The sequence below is a fragment of the Mangifera indica genome, chromosome 18 (genome assembly GCF_011075055.1).
Source record: "Mangifera indica cultivar Alphonso chromosome 18, CATAS_Mindica_2.1, whole genome shotgun sequence".
NCBI classification, from domain to species: domain Eukaryota; kingdom Viridiplantae; phylum Streptophyta; class Magnoliopsida; order Sapindales; family Anacardiaceae; genus Mangifera; species Mangifera indica.
The window spans coordinates 9,923,419-9,947,390 of NC_058154.1; the positions used below are offsets into that span (position 1 = coordinate 9,923,419).

At 32.9% G+C, this 23,972-nt stretch overlaps 4 protein-coding genes across 9 annotated transcripts; 3 read left to right on the forward strand and 1 right to left on the reverse strand.

Annotated features, from left to right (window-relative positions):
* Nucleotides 1–2,769: 2,769 nt before the first annotated feature.
* LOC123201936 (UBP1-associated protein 2C-like) lies at nt 2,770–8,497 on the forward strand. 3 transcript variants are annotated; one of them, XM_044617551.1, is made up of 2 exons: nt 2,770–4,123; nt 8,268–8,497. In XM_044617551.1, the coding sequence occupies exon 1, from the start codon at nt 2,863–2,865 to the stop codon at nt 4,120–4,122; it is 1,260 nt and encodes a 419-aa protein (XP_044473486.1). In that variant the 5' UTR covers nt 2,770–2,862; the 3' UTR covers nt 4,123; nt 8,268–8,497. The 3 variants fall into 3 exon arrangements, with proteins under 3 accessions (XP_044473486.1, XP_044473485.1, XP_044473484.1); XM_044617550.1 differs by lacking the exon at nt 8,268–8,497 and adding an exon at nt 7,915–8,261; XM_044617549.1 differs by lacking the exon at nt 8,268–8,497 and adding an exon at nt 6,347–6,619 and having other exon boundaries at nt 2,773–4,123.
* A 2,011-nt stretch (nt 8,498–10,508) lies between these two features.
* LOC123202184 lies at nt 10,509–14,105 on the forward strand. 3 transcript variants are annotated; one of them, XM_044618005.1, is made up of 6 exons: nt 10,509–10,661; nt 11,308–11,483; nt 11,593–12,541; nt 12,623–12,742; nt 12,943–13,097; nt 13,645–14,105. In XM_044618005.1, the coding sequence occupies exons 2-6, from the start codon at nt 11,388–11,390 to the stop codon at nt 13,840–13,842; spliced, it is 1,518 nt and encodes a 505-aa protein (XP_044473940.1). In that variant the 5' UTR covers nt 10,509–10,661; nt 11,308–11,387; the 3' UTR covers nt 13,843–14,105. The 3 variants fall into 3 exon arrangements, with proteins under 3 accessions (XP_044473940.1, XP_044473942.1, XP_044473941.1); XM_044618007.1 differs by having other exon boundaries at nt 12,626–12,742; XM_044618006.1 differs by having other exon boundaries at nt 10,533–10,668.
* A 36-nt stretch (nt 14,106–14,141) lies between these two features.
* LOC123202185 (protein trichome birefringence-like 31) lies at nt 14,142–16,637 on the reverse strand. Its single transcript, XM_044618008.1, has 5 exons — nt 15,966–16,637; nt 15,403–15,574; nt 14,854–15,053; nt 14,617–14,763; nt 14,142–14,530 (listed from the first exon to the last, which is right to left on the reverse strand). The coding sequence occupies exons 1-5, from the start codon at nt 16,340–16,342 to the stop codon at nt 14,176–14,178; spliced, it is 1,251 nt and encodes a 416-aa protein (XP_044473943.1). The 5' UTR covers nt 16,343–16,637; the 3' UTR covers nt 14,142–14,175.
* A 1,794-nt stretch (nt 16,638–18,431) lies between these two features.
* On the forward strand, nt 18,432–23,492 carry LOC123202174 (tRNA dimethylallyltransferase 9-like). Of its 2 annotated transcripts, XR_006498936.1 has the most exons (13): nt 18,432–18,816; nt 19,421–19,474; nt 19,608–19,650; nt 19,784–19,892; nt 20,289–20,487; nt 20,861–21,083; nt 21,183–21,277; nt 21,881–21,975; nt 22,088–22,163; nt 22,769–22,908; nt 22,987–23,046; nt 23,197–23,292; nt 23,424–23,492. XR_006498936.1 is itself a non-coding variant. In XM_044617989.1 (12 exons), exons 1-12 carry the CDS (start codon nt 18,580–18,582, stop codon nt 23,231–23,233), a joined length of 1,368 nt encoding a protein of 455 aa, XP_044473924.1. In that variant the 5' UTR covers nt 18,432–18,579; the 3' UTR covers nt 23,234–23,492. The 2 variants fall into 2 exon arrangements, 1 of the variants encoding a protein (XP_044473924.1); XM_044617989.1 differs by having other exon boundaries at nt 23,197–23,492.
* The last annotated feature ends 480 nt before the right edge of the window (nt 23,493–23,972 follow it).

Consider the following 23,972-nt stretch of genomic DNA (forward strand, 5'->3'; position numbering starts at 1 on the left):
ATTTTTTATTCTGAGTATGGATCATCTACTGTTACTCCGAACCAAGTTAAAACATTCAATAAAAAATAAAACTGTGCTTCAATGTCAGAAATCGGAAAAAGCTCTGAAAAGGGGTGGTGGGAGATTGGGAAAATTATATCCCCCCCGTAAGTGTCAAAATGTCTGGAGAAAGAAGTTTAACCTTTAAAATTTAGTAAGTGGATAGAGTCTATGATCAAATGCTATGAAATTCAAGTCGGTCTCCATGATTCTCGCGGATTTACTTGTCACTGGTATTATTCCTATTAGGGCTGGATTCGAACCGAGCTCGAGTTCGACTCGAATGAGCCTGAAACGAGCCAGCCCTAGTCAAGCTCGAGTTATTCGTCAAATTTTTCAATTAAAAATTTTGATACAAAACGATGTTGTTTTGATCAATATGTATTAAAACGATATCGTTTTAATACATAAAAAACGAGTCGAATTGAATTTGAGCTCAGTCATATGTGAACCGAGTCGAGCTTGAGGTCGGCTCAGTTTGACTCCAGCCCTAATTCCTATACTTCGATATTCAACAAAGAGGAGTTGAACAAATAAACAACAAAAACCCATTTAACTCATTGTCATAAAGTGATCAATAAACTCTTAAGATTGGCATTAATCCTCAAATTAATATAGGATAATCAATAAACCATAAATACTTATTTAATTAAGTTGGGTATTACATGTTTAAACCTGCTCGAGGATCATCACCTGTTGAAAATAAACTTACATAATCAGAGTGAGCTGTTTTCTTCCAGGTAGATGAATAAAATGCTTCTACTTTTCCTTGACTCATCTTTTGCTAGTGTGAGATATGGAGGATGCTAGTGAACGATCCAACATTTATCAAGATGACATGTTTTCTGAATCATTTCAAGTAGCAGAAAACATAACAGCATGAATTCCCAAGTTGGTTTCAACCAGAAAATGACATGTTTCTCTTCAATGAAGAGAAGAGAAAAGAAAAGCTTAAGAATTCATCTCTACCTGGAAAATGTGGGGTTCCATTAACATTCCCATCTCCAAGGACACTAAGTGAGCAAAGTGAGTTCTTCTATTTGCATGTTTACATACAAAACTTGAATAAATTGATAACCCAGATTAACTAAGATGGAAGAGACAAGGGAGAGGAATAAAGCGAAGGCCTGGAGAATTGGCTTCCAGTGTTGCCATCTTCATAGTCAATGTTGCTTTATGAAGATCTGTATAATGGTTATGTTGTATGAGCCTTGGTGGTCATACACCAAATCAGTAAAGGTAGTCCTAAAACCAAAATAATATTTTCCCTTCCTTTCCCTCGTTCTAGCTGCCTCTTTTTATTCATCTAAGAGCAATATTATGTGTTCACACTTTTTGTACACAATTTAGATACACAAATAATGTATCATTATATAATTTAATATTATTTTATCTTTAATTTAAAATCATCCAATCACATCACAACACATCATCTGTATACCCAAATTGTATACACGTTGTTTTATTGTTTCAAAATTTACCATGAATACATTATTGGGTGGACATTTTATTATGAATAGTGTTATATATACAACTTTTATATGCAAACAACGATATGTCATCATGTAATTAAATAGTTAAAAATTAAAGATAAAACAACATCTAGTTATATGATAACATTTCGTTATTTGTACACAAAAATTGTGTACATAGTTTTATTATTTTATTATTATACACTTTTTGTAAATAATAAAACTATGTGTACTTATTTTATGTATACAAATTAATACACATTCAATATCTGTCATCAAATAATATGATGATTTTGAATTAATAATAAAATAATATTTAATTACGTGATAACATATTGTGTGTGTGTATATATATATATACCCGAAAAGTCGGTACACGTGGTAAAATATTGCACATAAAATCAATCAATCTAATGCATTTCAAAATGTTTTCCATATTTACACACAAAAATTAGCTTGAATTTTCTTAATAATTGATTTAATATATTATCAATTATTATCATAAATATTTCTGAAATAATCTTTATACTTGGCAAGATAATTAACAAATTAATAAAAAAGGGAAATCATATTGAAAATCTTAATAAATAGTAATAAATTTTAGCTTTCTATTTAAATACCCTTTAAATATTTTTTCAATTTTTCACTCTCTTTCTCTAATTTAAAGCTAATATTATTTCATTTATTCCTATAAAATCATTTACCATGTATAAATAACAAATAATATTTGAAAAAGAGCAATAGTATGTGTACCTCGATTCAAACTAGCTTTAAACGAGTTTGATTCAAATAAGTTTGAATTTGAGTTTAAAAGTTAAATATTATCGAATTTAAGGTTTATGGATGTTCAATTTATCAAACTTGTGAATCTGAAAAATTTGATATTAATATACTAGAATAATATTGTTATGATAAATGTATAGTAAAATGGTATCATTTTATTCAGTTCTATTATTAAGTTAAACTCAAAACTTAGCTTGAGTTTGAACACTTTTAAAACAAGTTCGACATTTCAAACTTAGTTGTACTCAAATCGAATCAAATTTAAACTCGATTTGATATAAATCTAATCTCAATATTAATATATATAATTCGATAAATTTAAATTAAAGATAAAATAATAACGAAATGTATCTAACTATGCATTCAAATGCGTGTAAAGGATCACTTTCTTTCAATGTGATTGGGCTAGCCAACTTAGAAATGGGCCTGCCTTCAGAACTATGCCTCTTCCATATATATTTACCACCGGATCCTCGCCCACTTCGCATTCTCTCGTTCCAATTTTTTAACTGCCTAAACCTAAAACTAGGGTTAGGGTTTCACTCTCTGTTCCTTCTTAAATCCATTCATGGACCCGACCAAGAAGCGCAAGCTCGATGAGAACGGTGTCGCATCGGCCGATACTGATTCTCCCTGCATTCTAAACCCTCAGGATTCTCGCAAAATTGTTGAACGCCTAACAAATGATCAACTCCTAGATATTCTATCCAACGCTGTCACTCGCCACCCCGATGTCCTCGAAGCCGTCCGATCTATTGCAGATGCTGACCCAACTCAGCGCAAGCTCTTCATCCGTGGCCTCGGCTGGGACACCACCACTGAAGGCCTCCGTAACATTTTCTCCGTCTATGGTGAGCTTGAGGAAGCTGTGGTTATCCTCGACAAAGCCACCGGAAAATCGAAAGGCTATGGCTTTATTACGTTCAAACATATTGACGGTGCCATGCTTGCTCTTAAAGAGCCCAGCAAGAAAATTGACGGCCGCGTGACGGTTACGAATCTTGCAGTTGCTGGAAATTCAGCGAATAGTACTAACAACCCCGTGGATGTGTCGTTGAGGAAGATATTTGTCGGGAATGTACCAAACGACATGTCGGCTGACAAATTGCTTGCACATTTTGCTTGTTATGGAGAGATTGAAGAAGGTCCGTTGGGGTTTGATAAGCAGACCGGTAAACCAAAGGGCTTTGCTTTGTTTGTTTATAAGACGGCGGAAGGGGCTCAAGCTGCGCTTGTAGATCCTATAAAGACCGTCGAGGGGAAACAATTGAATTGTAGATTGGCTGATAATAAGAAGGCGAAGGGGCCTGATGGGATTCCGCCTGGTGGGCCCGGGAATGTTAATGTTAATCATGGCGATGGGATGGGAATGGTTCCGCCACCGGCTGGAGGATCCATGCCGGGATCCTATGGTGGGCCAGGTGGACATGGGTCTTACGGCCCGTTTTCAGGGGCGCCACCTTTGGGTCATCATGTGAACTCGTCTTTAGGGGGACCGGGACAGGTACCCTCCTCTTTGGGAGGTGTTGGTGCTGCTGGTTATGGTGCTGGGTTGGGTGGGCCGTATGGTGGTTATGGTGGGCCAGGCTCTGCTGGTTATGGAGGTTTGGGTGGTGCTGCTGGTAGTGGTGGATTGGGGGGTGGTTCTTCCCTGTATAGGTTGCCACCGAGTTCGGTTGGAATGCCTTCTGGTGGGTATTCTGAAGGTGGGCATTACAACTTGTCATCAACTTCGTCTGCTTATCCTAGTCAGCATCACCAGGCAACCGGGACATCTCCTGTGCCTAGGGTTCCTCCTATGTACCCGAATGTTCCCCCGTATTATTGAGGTAGTCTTTATTTATTATGTTTTTTTTATTGACATGTTTGAGATTTTTCAGCTTCTTTTTGGCACTTCTGTTAGGACTTGCTGTTGTTTTGTTTGGTGTTCCTTTCATATGTGTTTGGTTCTAGGTTTTGAGGTTGTCTTTGTTGCTTCCTTTGTCTTTTATGATGATTCGTTTCTTGATCAATTACTTTTTGCCTTTTAGTTTGTTTTTGGGCTTTGCTTTTGTTGTGATTTTGTAGTCCTTGCTGTTTTTTTAATTTCTTATAATCTATATATTTAATTGAACCACTAATTCATCTGAGTGGCAAAATTTTGATAGGTAAGTTGTTTTTGTTCATTGATTATGTGTTTTGATTATAGTGGTCTTCTATCTGTTGCATTTGTTTGCAAACTGTTTATTTTTTTAATGCCTTATTTATTGTCTTTTTTCTTTGTTTGTGTTTATCTTGAACTTGATGGGTAAGAAAATATTGCATTCATATTTTGTTATACATCAAATTGTTGGTTACTCGATTTAGTTTTATTTTTGTTGTTGCATGTAAGTTGAAATTAGCCATAATTTCCAAATCCAGGTTGTTAAGTTAAGAGGTGTATGAATTTATGGGTTTTAGATTTTGGAACATTGCATATGCATGTTTTACTTTTGTAGTAGTTTATTCATCTCAAAATAAAACAAAACAGTAAAAGTGACAAAAATATTTGCAGTAGATACCTATGAGCTGGTGGTTTACCTTTGTTGTATATTCTCATTGTAACTTATCTTTTATCACTGAAAGATTTCATTTTTAATTCTGCAAATAGTATGTTTTAAAAGGACTTGTTTCTTAGATAAATTGTCATGCTCTGTTTTTACTTGATTTCATAGTTGTATGAAGCAATATGTCATGCTGCACTGCTTGTTGGGTGATTTATCTTTAACAGTTGATATTTTAAAGGATTTGAAGTGTACGTTGATGTCTAAATTTGTAAATGCTGAGCACTTGTGTAAAAATTTATTGAGCAATATGGAGAAAAAGAATTTTGAAATATGCATAGGATTGTGACCTCTTCCTCATTTGTAACCAAGCAAATTTATTTTCTATCTAAAAAATGGTTGTGTTTCTTCATAAATCAAACTTTAAGCAGTTTTATTCATATGATGTTTGCTTTGTGCTACAACTTAAATACAATCAGGAGTTTGGGATTGATTGTGTTGAAGTTGAGTCCTGAAGAATTATCCTTGCAAGTGTGCCCCCAAACCTTAAATTAGACATTGGTCTAAAGTTTTAGTCATGAATAACTTATTTAAACTAATATGCTTATCCTATTATAATATCTGTTAGCTACAAGACCATGAGTTATTATATCTGTTAGCTACAAGACCTTGAGCTGTAAAGTCAATGACTTGGATTTGGTATCTGACATTTATTTATTTTCTTGAACCCAAAATTATACGAACAGTCTTTGTAAAATGAAACCTTTATTTCTTTCTTTTTTTGGAAGACTTTCTTGATAAAATTTAATGTTGTTGAAGTTGATTTGCTTTGTGATATCATTTTTGTAGTAGTGCCTTTGAGATATTTTGTACTTTAAGGATGTGTTTGGTTTGGGTAATATTTTGATATCATGATACTTTGAAAATTAATAGGTATAAATTATTATTATGTTTGAAACAAATAGGTAGGTCTAAATAATTATTGTGTTTAATTGGAAGTAATAAAAAAATATTGAAATGTTATTTTATTTAAATGTCTTTAGTATAATTATTCTAAAATATTTTTCATGTTATTTGTTATATCAATTGAAAATGAAGATATTTTTATCTTAAAAAATTAATAAGTAAGGATAGATTTGCCACAAAATCAAGATTATATTAATAATATTTTAATACCTAAGATGAAAATGATAATCGGATTACTTCTTATATTACTTGTCACATCATAATTAGAAATAAAATATTACTAGATTCTTTGATTACTTACAAACTAAACAAATTAATATAAGTAATAAAAGATAGATTATCAGAGTAATTTTTGTTTACCTCCAACCAAAACCCCCTAAAAGGTGTTGATGTTTGTTTGGTGCTTGTCTTTGTTTGCATGGTGAATTGTCATATTGTTCAATCAAAGAAGGTGAAGTGTTTTCTTTCTTTGCTAGTTATGATTATTTGATAAATTTTGCAAGAACTTTGTTCTGTTGATGATGTGGAATGATGAATTGAGTTATGAATGGGTGTTTGATTCAGGTGTATGACAGCTTGTTGGCGCAGATGCTTTTTGTGGTTCTGGTGATTGCGTAGTGCAGACTATATGAATATTTTACCTTTGCTTTTACGGCCACTTCTTCGCTTGATGTCTTGAACTGCACCTTTAAGATGTGGTTTATCTCTGAGTGATGGTTGTGAAATGACTGATTTAGACTAGTCTTTGTACTTTTCCTGGGATCTATTTGCTATGTGGGCTTTCTAAGTGGCAACATCATTTTAATGAGTACTGAGATAATATATTTCCATTTCTTACACAAATTTGTATGGTTGATAGTTGTTGCTTTTGATTTTACTGCCTAGACTTTTGTCATGGTTGTTGATATGGCTTTATATCTTGAGTTGTATTATGCATCTACATATAATTACACAAAACATATGGGTAAACCTGAGTGAATTACTGCTCCACTCAAAGTAGTTTCTTTTTTAAGTTGTGGAAAAATAAATGATGATATTATTTGTTTGCTCTTTATTCATATTCATACTGCTTTAGTTTAATAGTAAAATTTTCGTAACATTTTGCTCATTTTTTAGTCTTCTAATTTCATGTATGTTGGTTATGTTGTGTCACATCTCAATCACTTTCATAGAAATTTTACAATTTATATTACTAAAGCAGTTGTTTGATCCTTTCTATTGAAGCATGCATGGTGTTTCTATAGCCCCTGTTGGTTATCGACCTGTAACCTTCCTATTTATGTATTGTTTTATATTTTAGATTCTGGCTATTTGGTCACACGGTTTATGTTCGTGATTGGTTTATCTTTTATATGGGTTGGATGATTATTTTGGTCTCAAATAATTTGTTATCCTTTACCTGTGTATATCCAATCTTAGAGGATTGATTTCTGTGGGTAATCGTATTTCTCTCAAGTTTTGTCTTGTTGGAGCTGCAGTTTGGTGTGCCAGTGATTTGATTTATACTATTGTTGATATGATTGGGATAATTTGTCCTGATATTTGTGGTTTTACCTGTCTTTTGCTGAGAGCTAGGTTGCATTGATTTGTTCACATTTTCTCTTTAAAACTGTATGAAACGGCATTGTAACTTTTATTATGAGTCTTTTGATTTTAGTCTTTTCATCAAAGGTGTTGTATGTTTTATCTGCCATATCTAATAGTTATGCTGAATGATAGCTTGTAAATTGAATGTTATGGCATAAACTATGAGCAACACTCTCATGGATCATGTTTTGTAATGAGAAGCTGGAATTCCTTGTCTTTCACTGTAGAGATTTGTTGAGGGTTTTACGTCTAGTTGATGTTGATTTATGTTTCACTTTTGACAAATTAGGGTCCACAACTCTTTATCTTTAAGATGAGATTATTAATGGGCTAGAATTAATGTCTTTGAGGTAGGGTTTTGCCTGCATTTGGTAACCACCTATGCAGGCTTAATATAATTTTCAAGTCATTGCTTTTTGCGTTGTGTGAGATCATCCCACATCTTCAATGTCTGGATAGTTTCATTCTTCTCTGATATGGAACCGTGTGATGTAGCTTCCTAGATGTTTATGAAAACTCTTATGGTGTTATGTGGTTATCTACAGATGGACATGAGAACAGCTTGGTTGTCACAACCTTTAGAATCTTTATCTAAGGGATGATATTGAATTTTTGGTTAAAGATTGATTGTGGCATTTTTAGTTATTACATTAAATATAGGTTTGTGTTACAATTGATGAAAGAGAATCATCCATTGACATTGAAATTTCGATGCCCATAAGCCTTGTGTTTTCTTTTGGTGGAGATTCATTCTCAACATTTAGTGAGATGGGAAGTTGTTACTCTGTTTCTAATTTGAATATGGGGTGTTTAGTATTTAAGGTTGTCCACTGTGGTGGCCTAACTACTGTGAGCTGTTTTGTTATGTAATTTTGTATTGCGTGGAACATGTGATGAGGGGTTGGAGGTGCTGTCCAATGGTTGCTCAAGGTACACTGGCATTTTGTTGTGCTGAAAACCGAGGCTTATCTTGAAAAGGGCAAATACCATTGTAACCATTTCAGAATTAGCTAAACTTTTGTAAGTTTCATGCCATTAGTGCTATTCTCCTCTCTACTTCTTGTAATCTTCATCACATTCATTTTATGACTGATTAAAATATAAATTATTAGGTAAATTCACATACCAGAATCTACTCTCTTTTTCTATTTATACTCCTACCTGACGATTGAGTAATGTTGTATATACATATTTTTTATACGTAATTTAAGTATACAGATTATGTGTAATCATGTGATTAAATATTATTTTATCTTTAATTTAAAATTATCTAATAATTTGATTATGTATTATCTATGTATTTTTTATTGCGGTGTAAGTGTTATGAACGAATTGGACCTCAAATTATAATTGTACTTGTTCATCTATATTTGTTTTTTCTTTCACGTTGAATTAAATTCGCTAGAATGGCTACAAGTGCCAATTTATTTATTGACTTAGAAAAAATTACTCAAACATGGGTTTGGCAAAACCGTCAAGTCGCTTGTAGGATTTGTTGGTAACCCGTCTGAAAGTAGAGATGGGTTTTAAATTTTTGCGGTTATACCTATTGTGGACTTCTTCTTGCAGTGTAAGAATTTTTGAGGATATACTCGGGGGTACTTTCGGATACCTGTTTCTTTTTCTATTTTTGTTAAAATTCTTATTCTTTCTCTGGAACATTAAACTTATAATACATTTAATACAAATTTTATATATATTTCTTTTTCTTAATATGAAGTGAATTTAAATCTATCCTAAAATTAAAAACTTACATTAGCTTTTATACACACAAAACAAATTTAAAGAACATAAACAATAAATATTTTATTATAAATATTCATTTTATATTTGATGCTACGGTTCTTTAAATCTATAGAAGTTATCTTTATAATTTAAGTTGAATTTTTGCTCATTTATAGAATATTTATATACTTGAAAAGAAAAATATTGAAATTTATGGAATGAATGTGGTAAAATAATAAAATAAAAATAAAAGAGAAATAGTAAAAAAATTAATATTATTATGTAATCCATGGGTTGATTTGTCTTTGTAAGGGTCGGTACGAGTTTTAAAAATTATTATTATATATCTTACTCGATTGTTAATTCATATTTATATTATTCACATTTATATTGATTTGGTTTGTATTCAGTTTGTCTCGTCTGCTTGTTAAGTCTATTTAAACATTATATAAAATTGAATAAACTATGGTTTGGGGAAGAAAGAAGAAGAAAAGACTACGGTTTTGGGAAGAAATTGAAGGGTTGGGGGGGAAAATTACTTTTTCACCCTCCTATGGTTTTCACCGTATGATAGACGGACAAATAGATTTTTTAAACTTAAAGGTAAAAAATGTACTTTTATCAAAACTCAATAGTTATCTGGTAAGAATATAATAAGGTTAATCACACAGACATCTTTTCAGGTTTTAATGTTCATGGTGGTGCATTAGCATGTGAACCCATTTTCTTTGCTTATGTCATAAGCGGACGCATTGCATCATGTTTGTGTCGCGGGGAGGAGACACTGTAGGAAAAAAGGATTGAGTTGACGTGGACTTAATTTTACGGTGAGAAGGCAACTAGAGATAGAGGAAGAAGGTTGTCGAAATCAAAGTCAGCAAATTGGTAAAGGGTAGGGGTGCAAGTGTAAAGTTGCAAAGCTTAGGGGAGGCACTGCAAAAAGAAAAGAAGAAAAATACAGTACCGTAGAACAGGGGAGAAAAGCCAATTTTCAAAACTAGAAAATAGTAAATAGGGTAGAAAATGTAGCTTTCAAAATTGAAGGGTACAAAATAATATTAATGACTTTTATACTATATAAAATTGTGAATTAAGTTGTGAACTAATCAATATTATTAAAAAAATATTTTTTTTTTGTAAGTAATTAAGAAAATATTGTGTAATATATATAGTATCATAATATAATTTAAAATAGACTCATACTCTTATGAAAGAGAAAAAATAATATAAAAAATAAAAATTAAATCGAATTACATCAAATTAGAATAGATCAAAATATATTCTATTTAACAAATTTTTCTTCTTTATTCAACCTCCATCCACTTATCTACAATAAGAGATTGTAGAAATCGTCTATAACCGTCCATTGTTTGAGATTCGAATCAATAGAACGGTACCGTTTAAACAGATTACCAAAAATACCCGAACTTGGGTTATATTTTACTAAAACCCCACGGACAAAAGCTGCGACGGAGTTTTATAAACCTCATTTTCACAGACCCCGCTATATCGTAAAACTTAAGCCAACTTACCGGCGACGATCGCCACCCCTCACCGGCTGCTACAGGTCCCTGGTAGCTCTATCATCTTCTTCTTTCTCTCTTTTGAATGTAGTTTGGGTTTATTTTCTCTGTTTGTAAGGTTTATAGGCAACAGTCAGTTTTTTATTAAAAAAAAAAAATCAACTTTAATGAGTGTGAATTCTAAAAATAATGACTTGAGCATGCGTTAACATGTTTTTATTATTATTAAATATGGGTTTTTTGTTTTTTCAATGGTGATTTGTGTTATGATCTTGGTTGGCTGCTCTTTTGTGCTGTTGGATTGTGGTGAAACTTACGAGGCTTCAATAATTATGGTTATTTCTTCTATAGAAAGGAATTTTAAGGGGTTTCATGGCCACAGAAAGCATAATTGTTATGGTATAATCAGTTTTGGATGATGATCATAGAGGACATGGGTCGAGAAGAAAATTAGTTTAGAGGTTTTGCTATTTAAACTATAAATTTGCTATTTACTAAAAGTATATAGTTTATGTGGTGATATTTCATTCACAAATAAGATGTTAACTTTCTTTTTGTGTACTGTATATTTTATTATTCATCAACTCTATGCAGCCTAACTAAGAGGAGATATTGAGACTTACAGAATTGTTGTTTTTAATTTAGTAACTCATCGAAGTTTGTGATAAGATTCCATCTCAATATTTGCAGGCAAACTCCTCATCCCAGGGTAACAAGTGATGTATTTTGAGACATTTGTTTCAGAAATTTAGTAGAAGCCCACACCCGTAATGGATTTGAAACTAAAAACTATTACCTGGGTTGGGAAGAACATCTCCCAGAAGTTTGAAACAATGTGCCAGGAGGTGGATAATATTGTGAGTCAGGTATGTCAATGATTTTTTTACTTTTTAAGATGGTTTTTTATTCTTGTTGTGTGTTTGATTTTTTTTTTGGCAATTCAACTGATGAATTTAAAGTGTTTTGCTTCGTCAGGACACTGTTAGATATGTTGAAAACCAAATGCAGACAATGGGGGACAGTATGAAAAAGTTTTGCTCTGATGTCGTCCAAGATTTTCTTCCTCCTTCAGTGGATCCTGTAAGACATGAAGCTCAAGAACCGGCTCTGAAAAAAAATGCTGTCATTGGTACATATCTTAAGTCAATAATAGGTATTCAAGAAAATTCAGTAGATGTGTTCACTAACCAATCACCTGTGGAGCCTGATGCTGTTGATCCAGAGACCAACAAGATAGGAAAGGAATTGAGTGGACTAAACCTTGGAAATCAACTTATAAGTACAATTTCTGACAATCCCTCTGTGAGGTCAGAGTCTGATTTGGATTCCGGCCAAATCGATGATGTTTTGGCACATGAGACGTCTGATGTGAATAATGAAAAGAATTCTTTAAAGGAGAACTCATCTACATCTTGGGTATTGGAGTCAATATCTTGTGGTGAGAAAGACTCTTCAAAGGCATCGCCAATGAGCAAGTCTGCTGATTGCAATCAGAAAAATGCATGCTGCTATGTGTCAGAGGTTTCATCTGTAACTTCAGTTTGTGTTGTGGAGTGCCAATCTGCCCAAAAAATGAGTTGGGTTTCTGATAAGTTTTTGAGTGTTTCTGATTCTTCTAATGCTTCTGCTGCTTCTGAGGTGGCTTTCTCAGTTGTATCTAGTGAGGAAAAAGTATCAGAAACGGGATTGATGTCCTCTACCAATTCACAACTGATGGGATCTAACAGATTGCATAAGAATTCACCTGAAAACTTTGATACAAAATCAGTGTGTTGTAATGACCCAGTTGATAAAATTTGGTCTGTTTCTGATTGTTCTGATGCCCCCCCATCCGCAACATTGTCTCTAATTGCCTCTCTCAAAGACAATGAAGCAAAGGCAGGACTCCTCAAATCCTGCAGTGTCCTGTCGTCAGAGTCAGATGGTTGGTATTATCCAAATCTTGCATTAAGAGGAGTCTTATTTTCCTATTTTACTTTGCCTTCTCATTTTCCTTGTGTTTCAGCAGGGGAAGATATCTCCAGAGCAAATTGTACATTGTCACTTGGTGAGACATCTGAAAATAGTAATGCTGAGCTTTGTGGTTCTGCTCAATTTGATGCTTGTACATTCTCTTCAGATAGTGGTATGTCAAAGTGCCTTTCTTGTTTTTGTCCCTCTTTTTCAGAAGTCTGTCCTTTTCTGCATTCATTTTCATGTGGTGATGACTATCCTAATGCTAATGGCGTAGACTGTGTTCAACTTTGAAATTACTTTCTTCTTTTGTTTCTGCTCACTGGAGCTATCATGTCTTTCTTTTCTCATTCTTTTCTTCTTCATCTGCAGGATGTTCACATTATCGCAGTGATGATTTTGATTATTCTGGGATGGAAACAGTTGAATTGTCTGAAAAAGTGAAGCTGGAGGAAAGCTGCGTCATGGTTGACAGTAGCGCACTTTATGCTGTTGCTCAAAGGACCCAAAAACTTGGATCATTCAAGGTTCTGTCTCTTTATCTCTCACTTTTTTAGGGGTCCCATCTCTCCTGAAAAAAAATCGCTTGATTTATTAGTTTAATTACTTGATTTCAAAGGCTGGAAAAGTAGCAATATTGACATCCGCTTCTGATTGTATTAAAGTAGTGTTCTACTGTCTGCACCCTTGGTTAAATATTTTGTGGGGATAAAAGCTAAGTATGTTAATGTTAATATGCAACTATTTTAATCTGGATTATGGGTCTATTTTCTCAATGCTGAAAAGGCTCTTTACAAGGAAATCAATAGAGTATTATTTGGAACCATGCAAAATCTTGCTGATATTGAAATCTGAAATTAGTTTCCTACATTACCTGGAAACTTTCTCTCTCTCTCTTTTCACTTTTATTTTTCACATATGAAGTGAATTTTAGTTATTCTTTGGTAGCACATGGCTTGGAATATATAAAACACGTTATCATTTCTGCCCCTTGTAACAATTATTTTATCATTCAAATACTTGAGCCTAAGTGAAACATTTTTTCCCCCCTTTTTGCTTCATGTATCTCATCAGAAAAGAATCAAGGATGCTTTTGCTTCGAAAAAGAGGTTGGCTAAGGAGTATGAGCAGCTAGCAATTTGGTTTGGAGACTGTTATATTGGACCTAGTCAAGAGTTAGCGCCAGCTCTCTTGCCATCAACAACTATCACTTCAACTGTGGACTTAAAGGATTCAGATCATATATCTGATTCTGAATGGGAACTCTTGTAAATAATTTAAGTTTCTCACTGGATGGCTGGGGCCAGAGTGTTCATGCCACCTCTTGAATGTGCAGATCCGTGTGTTGTCTTTGTAAATAAAGTCAATAAGCAGGTTCAAGTTCCCTCTGCGTAGAGATAAGAAACAATAATGGTATTCAAAGATGGGATAGACATGCAGGTTTATCTGTTTCTATTAATGGAACTGCACTTTTCCCTGATTAGTTGCAATATAATGCAATCTCTTTATGGTATTGCCACAGGCAATATATAATATATTTGTTGTATTTAATCTGGAGAGTTTTCTGCAACTTACAGAAGCTCACAATTTTTTGTGGTCCAAAGGCTACAAAAAGTTTTGATGATTCTGCAATAAATATGCATACAGAATCTCATTCCATGTATCAGGGACTCCTGGTAAGCACCAGTGAATGCAATCAGCGAAATTTTTTGGATCAGCTCTTTGTTCCTTTGTCAATAGCTTGCCCTTCCTTTCGCCATAAATTGATGTATGAGCATCTTTTCGGTACTCGGACAACTGGGTGATGTTCAAAAATGTCACATTGGTTTTTAGTTTTTGGAAAATGTCATGAATGATCTTCATGATTGCGAGACTAGATCCAGTCCCCCAGTATGAACCTTGGATTGGATACGACTCATTGAAGCAGTTTGCATCACTTCCTGGCTTCCATTCCCAGCTCCTGCAACAGAAAATGCAGGTCATTTCATAAATTGAAAGAACTTTTTCTCGTTTTCTATATTTGCAGAAAACTTTTGAGTGACTTACCACAAATGTGTTGGAGACATACTCATGAAGAAGACCTTCTGAGTGAGAGGGTTGATGTTGGAGTCCAGCCAATTTGCCCAAGTTTCTAATGCCAATCTGTAAGCCTTGGTGACATTATATTCTTGGATATCATCCGGAGATCCATATCTGGAAATATTAAAAACATATAACAGAAGTCACAATTTTGTGTTAGCTTCCAGATTACAGCTTCATTAGAGTACACAATTGGGTACTTACGTAGCATTGATCGTCGGTCGGTACATCCACCATACATAGCTTTCAAATACTAACACATCAACTCCTTCCCAGCTCTTCCCATGTCTAGCTATGGAGTCAAGACTAACCAGCCTCTTTGACACTGTATGGTTTGTTGCATGATCTGAAATGGACTCCACAATAAAGGGTGCCCAGTAATATTCAATTGATGCATTGTACTCCTAAAACATTAAATTTTCAGAGGAATAAGGGCAACAAGTCTGTATCTTAAACAATAAAACTATACGTACATACTTTTGTGTATATAAATAGATATATATATGATGTGTCATTATGCAATTATTGATTAATGACAAAGTATTACCTAATCACATAATGACACATTATATATATATATATATATATATATATATATATATATATATATATATATATATATATATATATATATATATATATATATATATCTATTTGTGTACTAAAAAATGAATACGTATAGTATTGCTTAAATCCTAAAACAAGATAATCCCCTATTCATTGCATTGAACTGAAGTGTAAAGATTCAGATACCTTAGCTTTAAATATCTTCATGGGGGGAATTCTATGAAAAGATTTCTTTCCATCAGGAATCACAGATTGTAACATGCAGGTCATTGATTCAAACTGCCCTCTATGCACTGAATCTCCAATAAACATCAATCTTTTGCCCCTCAATATGTCCAAGAGCTTTAATGGGTCAAATCTGACAAACACAAACAAAATATTGAACCTTGAAAGTCTTTAAGACTAATGCATCTAAATCTCATTAAGTACCACACATACTGAAATGGAAGTCTTATGCATGTAATTGCCATTGTGGGATCCATAGTTATGCGCTACCTCCCTATTAGCTTCAGACTAACACTACAATACCAACGTCATCATCCATGTTATAGGATTACAATTGAGATATATGATAATGACTCTGATATCAAATCATATGAATCTTAAGAGAATTACATTTTAAAAACTAACTATTGAGATTGTAGAGTCAAGACCATATAAATTCCACACTAAAAGTTCATACTTTTTAATGTGGGATTCAAGTATCATATTTTACATTTGAGATCCTAATAGATACAAAAGAAAGTTACCTTGGCAGCTTGCAGGCATTGGGTTGCCACCTCCAATTCCGATACAATGAATCAGGCCTTCCATTTCTTAAGCAAGTAGTTTGTTTAACTAAATAAGGGCAGCTCTCTTCTGTATAGATAGGATATGTCACATTATCCCACACCCACTTTCCTTCGAACACATTACAGCCATTCTCAAACCTATCTGCAGAAGAAACAAACACGGGTTTTCTTTGCTGGTAACTCTGATCTGTTTTGCCATATGACTGAAAAATATGACTCTGGTTGCTCTTCAAGTTATCCAGGACAAGTCTCACACTTCCAACTAGTAGAATAGAAACCAGTGCAACTGGGAAGAGGGACTGAATCCTGCGATCAAGCCATGGCTGCGGCATCATCTAAAATTATTTAACAAAAAATCATGGTGTTTTTTGACGAATTTTACTCATTTTAGAGGGCATTAAGTGATGTTACTGATTGAAGTGACTTGAGTTTCAAGTCTTTTGACAAGTACTCAATTCAGCAACAACCAGTTGGTGAGTTCAAGTTTAGGTGGAGCATTGAAAATATTAACTAAAAACCCAGTTTCAAACTCTCATTATCAAGCAACTTCAATTTGAGTATTTGAACTGAAAGAGAGGTGACACATCATTCTCCAGATTTGTGGCTTCAAAGTTAAATTTTTGGAGTAAAACAATATACAATTGAACTAAAATTGGGTGATAAGAAAATCTAGGTGAGTAATGTTTTGAGATATTTTCTAGAGGGTAATTAATTAAAATGACCCAATTAAGGTGGTGCATATAAAATTGTCCTACTCTTTGGAGGTGTATACGATATTTTCAAACAATCTCATTTTTTACATTATATTTATTAAAATAATTCTTTATAAAACTATATATTAATATTGCAAAATTAATCAACATATCAAGTTTTGTTATTGTTTTGGTTTGGTACAGAGGGAATGAAGGAAGATAGATAGAAACAAAATTGAAATATATTATAAGTAAAAAGAAAATAGTAAAAATTATTGTGAACATGATATATAAAGGATTAATTTGATTAATAAGCGAACTTTTTTATATTAACCACAAGCGGAAACATATTTAGAAGAACGTAAAACGATAAAATATCAATAATAAGAAGATTAACAACATCATGTATGATAATGACGTTAATTGTTGTATCAACTTTTCTTGGTATTTGAGAGAATTCATTCCAATTTATGTGACAACTATTCTGAATCGAGAAATACATCTTTAGAAATCATTAACATTGATATTCAACAAGCACACACTAATGTAATAGAGAATGATGATTTACAAAAAGTTGAGCATGAATAGCTAAATAACCATCCGAATATTGATGAGGATGATATGATAAGTATGCACGATATCGATATATTATCAACCGTAAAGGATCGAGTACATAAAGGGAAAAAAAAAATTCAAACTTAGAATGCCTTTAACTATGGTGAAAAGATGGATAATATTATCATTAAAGAACCTATGTTGAGAGAAAAGATGAAGGCATCACATATACTTGACAAATATCAATAAACCCTCTTACCTTTATAAGCTCCCATCATGTGTGAACCACATAGTCTATGAATAGTGGAAAAATGGAACCTAACTATCTATTTTCAATCACGATTTTACTAATAATCTATTTTAAATCTATTCGAACACAAAACCATTGACAAAATTAATGAAATTACAAACCATTCAAACTATTTTACAAAATTAAAAAAAAAATACAATAGTCAAAACCTAACATTCAAAATCTCTATAATCTCTACAAAAATAGTTGAATCTCCACATTATAAATAAGAAAACATAATGATGGACAAATTATTAATCTTTTTTCCCATTTTAATCACAAAGAAAAACGCCAAAATTATTGAAAAATCAAATTGAAATTGGTATGACTAATTTTCTATCGATATGAGTTTATTATATATATTTTCACCAATAAAATTATGTACACAAATAATAAATATAAAATTATGCACAAAAAATAATATGTCATTATATAATTGAAAGATTTTAAATTAAAGATAAAGTAACATAATTATATAATAGCATATCATCGTTTATGCATAAATTTACATATGTTATTTGTGCTACTTTATTTTCACATATTAAAAATGGTTATAAGCATGGTTATTAATATTCGATAATACATGATATATATCTTACAATACAATACGATATATATGAAAAATTATATGTATCATAAGACGTATATAAGAAATTTTAAATTTTTCATAATGTTTTTACTATTTTCTAAAATGATGATATATTAATTAAAATTTTTTATTATATTATTGTTATAAAAAATATATTATACGATACGATATAATATTTAATATATGATATAAAAATTTTGATTTGTGATATATAATATGCAATTTGGTTACCATCTTAGTTATATAAAAGTATATATTAGTAAATTTGTCTCCCTGATAAATTTCCCTTCTTTGTATACATACCCAAAATATCTCTCTCTCTCTCTCTCTCTCTCTACATATATACATATACACCCAAGAAAAACAAGCCGCAGAAGTTATTTAAACCCTTAAAACCTCCTTAACCTCCTTAAACCTCACTTCTTTATCTACAATTTCTGTGAAGAAATGCTGATGAGCGGAGCGTGTGGTGGCGTCCGTACATCTGGCTTGCATTTGACGGAGAAGCCTTTTCTTCGATCATTTACTCGGCGCCGGCGACTCTTTGCTACGTCATGCTCTGTTTCGAGAAATAAAGAGAAGGTCATAGTAATATCTGGGCCCACCGGAGCTGGAAAGAGCCGGCTTGCTATTGAGCTGGCCAAGCGCCTCAATGGTGAAATCATCAGTGCTGACTCTGTTCAAGTAAGCCCATTCGTGGGATTTTTTTTTTTGTTCTTTTGAGTTTAAAATGGAGAGAGATTAAGTAATTATGAAGTGGGTAAAGCTCTTCAATTGACGTAGAAATTTTTTGTATTTTATTTTTCTGTGTTCTCTGTATGAAAGTTCATAACAGTGGTAGGTAAGTGATAGAATTCTTAGTTATATTTATTCGCGATTTTGCTGGCAGACTTTAGCAATATACAAAGTGGATATTTTTATCTATTTTTCTTTTTGTCTACTTGATTTTAGTTGGGTAGATATATATATATTCGGAAAAGAAAAAGATTGAAAATTTTCAAATGGAGCTGTTTTGCCAGTATAGAAGATATTTGAAAGCAAGTTCTTTTTCCAGTTAGTTGAGTCCATTTGATTTCTTTTAATTTTGAAGGAGGGAAAATTTCTGCTCTGATAGGCCTAAGTCGCAGTTTTACAAACTGCGTGACTTATGAACGTGGAATGTTAATTTTCTTGTGCTGAATGTGCTTTATTCTCATTTTATCATGTGTTACTTGGACCTTCTCACTGGTGCTAATTTAATATTGAAATCTATTTATAAGGATGTTGAGTAAATTTTGCTTTTTTGCAGGTTTATCAAGGTCTTGATGTTGGGTCTGCTAAGCCATCTTTGATTGATAGAAAGGTGCTAATTTAGATATTTTATTTTGAATGCCTACCTTTACCGTAAAAATATCTTCTCAAATATATATAAGTTTTCCATATTCTGTCTGTTTTGTTTGTGTATGTAGCTTTATTTACATTTTAGTCTCTTGCAGGAAGTGCCACATCATCTGATTGACATATTGCACCCATCTGAAGGTATGTTGTCCTTGGAGCAGCTTAGATTAATAAATCATCTTAATATGCCTTGTAATATGATTGATTTTTCTACTGGAGCAATTTGAATTATCTGTTCTTCTTTACAAAAGTTTATCATTTTATCTCTTTTCAGACTATTCTGTTGGGAAATTTTTTGAAGATGCAAGGCAAACTACGAAAGATATTCTCAATAGAGGTCATGTTCCTATTGTTACTGGTGGGACTGGACTGTATTTACGATGGTATGTTTACTTATATCATTTTATGTTGAAATTCATTTCTGTTTTTTCTTTTTACTTTTTTGGTGGAAATTTAGTGCTTATATAATAAAATTTCTCTTGAATGCAACACTGTGTAAGCTAATGCCATCGGGAAGGGAGTTTGCATGTTCTATGTTGATCTTGGCACTGTTTAAATAACTTTATTAATGGAAATCAGAAATGATATATATATATATATATATATATATATATATTATTTAAGTGGAACTGATCAATCTAGTGGTGGCGAGTTATTTTGTGTGGGTGAATCTTCTCTGTCAAAAAGTATAAGATGCTATGATTGTATTTTCTTGTTGATTTGCTGAAAGCAACAAATCAAAAACCTGTTCACTGTCATCCTTTCATGGATAATATTAGGTTCATCTATGGGAAGCCAGATGTTCCAAAAGCCTCGCGGGAGATTACAGCTGAAGTATATTCTGAACTTGCAGATCTACAGAGAGATGAGGACTGGGATGCAGCTGTGGAGTTGGTTGTCAAAGCAGGAGGTCCAAAAGCACGGTCTTTGGCTGCCAATGATTGGTATCGTTTACGGCGCAGCCTTGAGATAATCAAGGTTTGTTGTTTGTATCTATATTTGTGAAGATGCCTCCCAGTTCTCTTTTGTAAAAACAAGCAGCATCTTGAATCTGAAATGGATTAGTGGGCAATATTTATCATGAGCATTTTTTGCTTCACAGTCATGAAAACACAAGTTATATCATGGGTGTGAATTGCATTTGTCATGAGCATTACTTCATTCAGGATCCTTTTTCTCTGGCCCTTACTTCCATCTCCAGCTTGGAGTTCAGGAATTTGAATTCCATGATAGTATGCTTGTATTTTGAATTGGAAAAGTTGTTTTTTACCTTCAAAATATGGTAGCTGCAACAAAATATTTGAGGTCATGCAGCTGCTACTTATTGGGTTTTTTTTGTTTGACATGGCAGTCCACTGGATCTCCTCCATCTGCTTTCCAAATACCATATGATTCTTTCAGGGAACAATCTAGTTGTAGTGAAACAGTCCAATCTCATGACAGAAACTCTTCTGCTGGTGTGCCTGAGCCAAATTCAAAGGAGCTGGATTATGACTTCAGTTGCTTTTTCCTCTCAAGCCAGAGGCTTGATCTTTACAGATCAATTGATTCACGTTGTGAAGATATGCTTTCAGGTATACCATTCTGCCTTGATTTCCAAAAAATAAGATAGATATTCTGATAAAGCTACATGAATAAAGAATTAAATTCATAATGCTTTATCTGGACTGTAGGAAAGGATGGGATTCTGTCTGAGGCCACATGGCTTCTTGATATGGGTCTTCTTCCAAATTCAAATTCTGCAACTCGAGCAATTGGTTATAGACAAGTATGCCTCTAATTTATAATGCTTGAATCGTTCTTGCTGTTACCTACTGATAGTAAGAGATAATGATGTTCCATTATGTTTCTTATGGCAAAATGGTGGAGTTAGATTTTTTTCACTGATATATCTAATTACATTACTGTATTAACTTGGTATTATTGTTTACTTGATATTTTATGCATCTTGTCCAGATTTTTGAATAAATAGAGAATGCTATTTCCTTTTCATGAAAAATAAAAGATCCTTTTTTTCTTATTTTTGTTTGTGTTTGAATGTGTTTGCAAAAATATAGTCCTAAATATCTTTAAACATCATTCCTATAGGTATCTTTGTGAATTTCTGATACATTAAAATTTTTAATGTTGACTATGTATATATGCTTGAATATTTGAAATTTAAATTTTATGTTGCATTGCTCACATTCAGTCTCTCTTTTTCTCTTTTTTTTTAATGGATTATTTACTACCTTAAAATTTTCTGCTAACTGTCTCCTAGTAATTTTTTTTTTTTATAAAGTTGATGTAGACTAGTTTCAGTTTTATTCAGCACTTTTTTTTTATCCTTTACAACTTGCAGCATTCATATATTATCTGATATGAATTTCAGGCAATGGAGTATCTCCTAAGATGTAGGGAAAAAGGGGGTAGAAGTTCCACTGGAGAATTTTATTCTTTTCTATCAGAATTTCAAAAAGCATCTAGGTACCACATTTCTACCTTTTGAAATTGTTGGTCCTTTAATTTTTCTGCTTCTGGAGTCTATAATTTTCTTAGTCAGTAGATTTAATCGGGCAACCATTAATTTCTCCTGCAGAAATTTTGCAAAAAGGCAAATGACATGGTTCCGTAATGAGCACATATATCAATGGCTTAATGCTTCTAGATCCCTGGTGTGTGACTCTCAACTTTAATAGGTTGAAAATCAACATCTAGCTAGATCATTTCTTCTTTGAATGCTGAAATGATAAATTACTTATTTTTGCATTATTCTGTGTCTGTTTAAAAAATGAATGATTTCAATAATGTAATTCCACATTATTTGCATAGATTTTGGGATAGATATGTGCACTTTAAATATATGTCTCAATAGTTCAGCATTAAAACTCAATGTGTTCTCATTTCAATAATATGTAACCCGTATACACATGCACATAATACATTCCTTCATTTCTTTGTTATTCGTTCTATTCCTCAGTTCCTAGAATGCTGGTAGCTCATTTGAGGTATTTGACATTTCTGGTAAGCAATGAAGAGATATTGTTTATTGTCATACTATGTTTTGCATTATGCATTCTTTGCTGCTGTCGCATTCTCATAGCCAATTTTTTTTCTCCTTGCATATTTGTTGGCATTAGTTTTTATGTTGGTATTGTGCCAAAAGCTTTCATCGGTTTGTTAATCTAGGTTCCCCATAATGAATATTCTGATAATTTGATTCTATTGCTTGAATACTATTTTCCCCCAAAGCTATTTTATGTAGAGACAACTTCTGCAGGAAAGTGTGCTTGACTTCATTAGCGATGCATACCATGATCAAACTGGAACTTTGACTGTGCCTGAATCTCTTCGAATGAAAAAAGATATGACTAACCCCCGAGAAGTTTCTGAACTCAAGGCTTACCGCCCTATAAACAGGTACAAATTAACGAAGAGTTTGTCATAGTGTATAAATTAAAATCACTAATTGTCTTTTTTTTTTTTTTAACGTAAAAGGCATTTCATCAGCCGAGAAGACTGTTCTGATGTTCTTGACTGGATAATGAGAACTCAAGGGTAAACCAATGAACTTCTTCTTTCACTTAGACTCTGATCAGTGTTGACATTGCAGAATTCAGGCATAACTTTCCAGTTTCTTTAAAGATATTCTGTTCACTTGTTCATCACTTAGTTCATAACAATGGCCTTGATGGTGCAATTATGCAGTGAAACTTGTGGACTCCAGCAGCCAAGCATGGTTTGAGTGTTTACTTACATACAGGGTCAGAAGCCGAATCGATCTTGCATTTGAACATGTAAAAGGTATATAATCTGCAATAAGCAGAAGCTCGTTTTTCCATTTTATTATTCAATTTTTCCAACGTTAGTTGCTTTTTCTTTCTAAATTTTTTGCATTGCTATGTAATGAAATTGTTATGTTCATTGGTGTGCAGTTTACATTATATTTGTAACCTCAAATTCATGTCTCTCAATATCACAAAGTTTCAAGTTCAATCCTAAAACTGAAACTTCAATAGGAGTTTCTTCGTTCGGATCCTTCCTTTGAATCTGAAACCCTAAAATATCAATGTAATGTTACTTCATTCGGATTCTGTAATCATGGTTTAAGTGGTAGCATTACCTCAAAGCACCATGATAATGAGGTGCCTTTGGTTGAAACAAGTAGAAAATTTATGTGATAATGGTTTGAATGGTTGCCCTCATCACACGTAAAGTAAAAGCATGTGCTCATGGGCAATAATTCAACGGGGAGATTCCACAGGATTTGGGAAGAATTTATTGGTTTGAAAAAGCTGCAAATATTTCTCTGTTGTGTTTTAGTTTTAACAATCTACTTCCCAAATTTTAATTTTAAAAATTAAGAACCTTTTGATTATTTGGCAAATTATTAGATAAATGGTTTTTATGAATTAAAAATTATTTATAAATGAATCATGTTGTCAAAATTCATTAACACGTCTGGGGTTGGATTCGAATCAAGT

Bases quoted from the DNA above. Each gene is read 5' to 3' on its own strand.
- LOC123201936 (XM_044617551.1), top strand. From the start codon at position 2,863: ATGGACCCGACCAAGAAGCGCAAGCTCGATGAGAACGGTGTCGCATCG.
- LOC123202184 (XM_044618005.1), top strand. From the start codon at position 11,388: ATGGATTTGAAACTAAAAACTATTACCTGGGTTGGGAAGAACATCTCC. The intron at 11,484-11,592 runs GTATGTCAATGA...TTGCTTCGTCAG, and splicing joins TGGATAATATTGTGAGTCAG to GACACTGTTAGATATGTTGA. The intron at 13,098-13,644 runs GTTCTGTCTCTT...GTATCTCATCAG, and splicing joins AAAAACTTGGATCATTCAAG to AAAAGAATCAAGGATGCTTT.
- LOC123202185 (XM_044618008.1), bottom strand. From the start codon at position 16,342: ATGATGCCGCAGCCATGGCTTGATCGCAGGATTCAGTCCCTCTTCCCA. The intron at 14,764-14,853 runs GTAAGTACCCAA...TAATATTTCCAG, and splicing joins CGACCGACGATCAATGCTAC to ATATGGATCTCCGGATGATA. The intron at 14,531-14,616 runs GTAAGTCACTCA...TTTCTGTTGCAG, and splicing joins ATGTCTCCAACACATTTGTG to GAGCTGGGAATGGAAGCCAG.
- LOC123202174 (XM_044617989.1), top strand. From the start codon at position 18,580: ATGCTGATGAGCGGAGCGTGTGGTGGCGTCCGTACATCTGGCTTGCAT. The intron at 19,475-19,607 runs GTGCTAATTTAG...AGTCTCTTGCAG, and splicing joins CATCTTTGATTGATAGAAAG to GAAGTGCCACATCATCTGAT. The intron at 20,488-20,860 runs GTTTGTTGTTTG...TTGACATGGCAG, and splicing joins GCAGCCTTGAGATAATCAAG to TCCACTGGATCTCCTCCATC.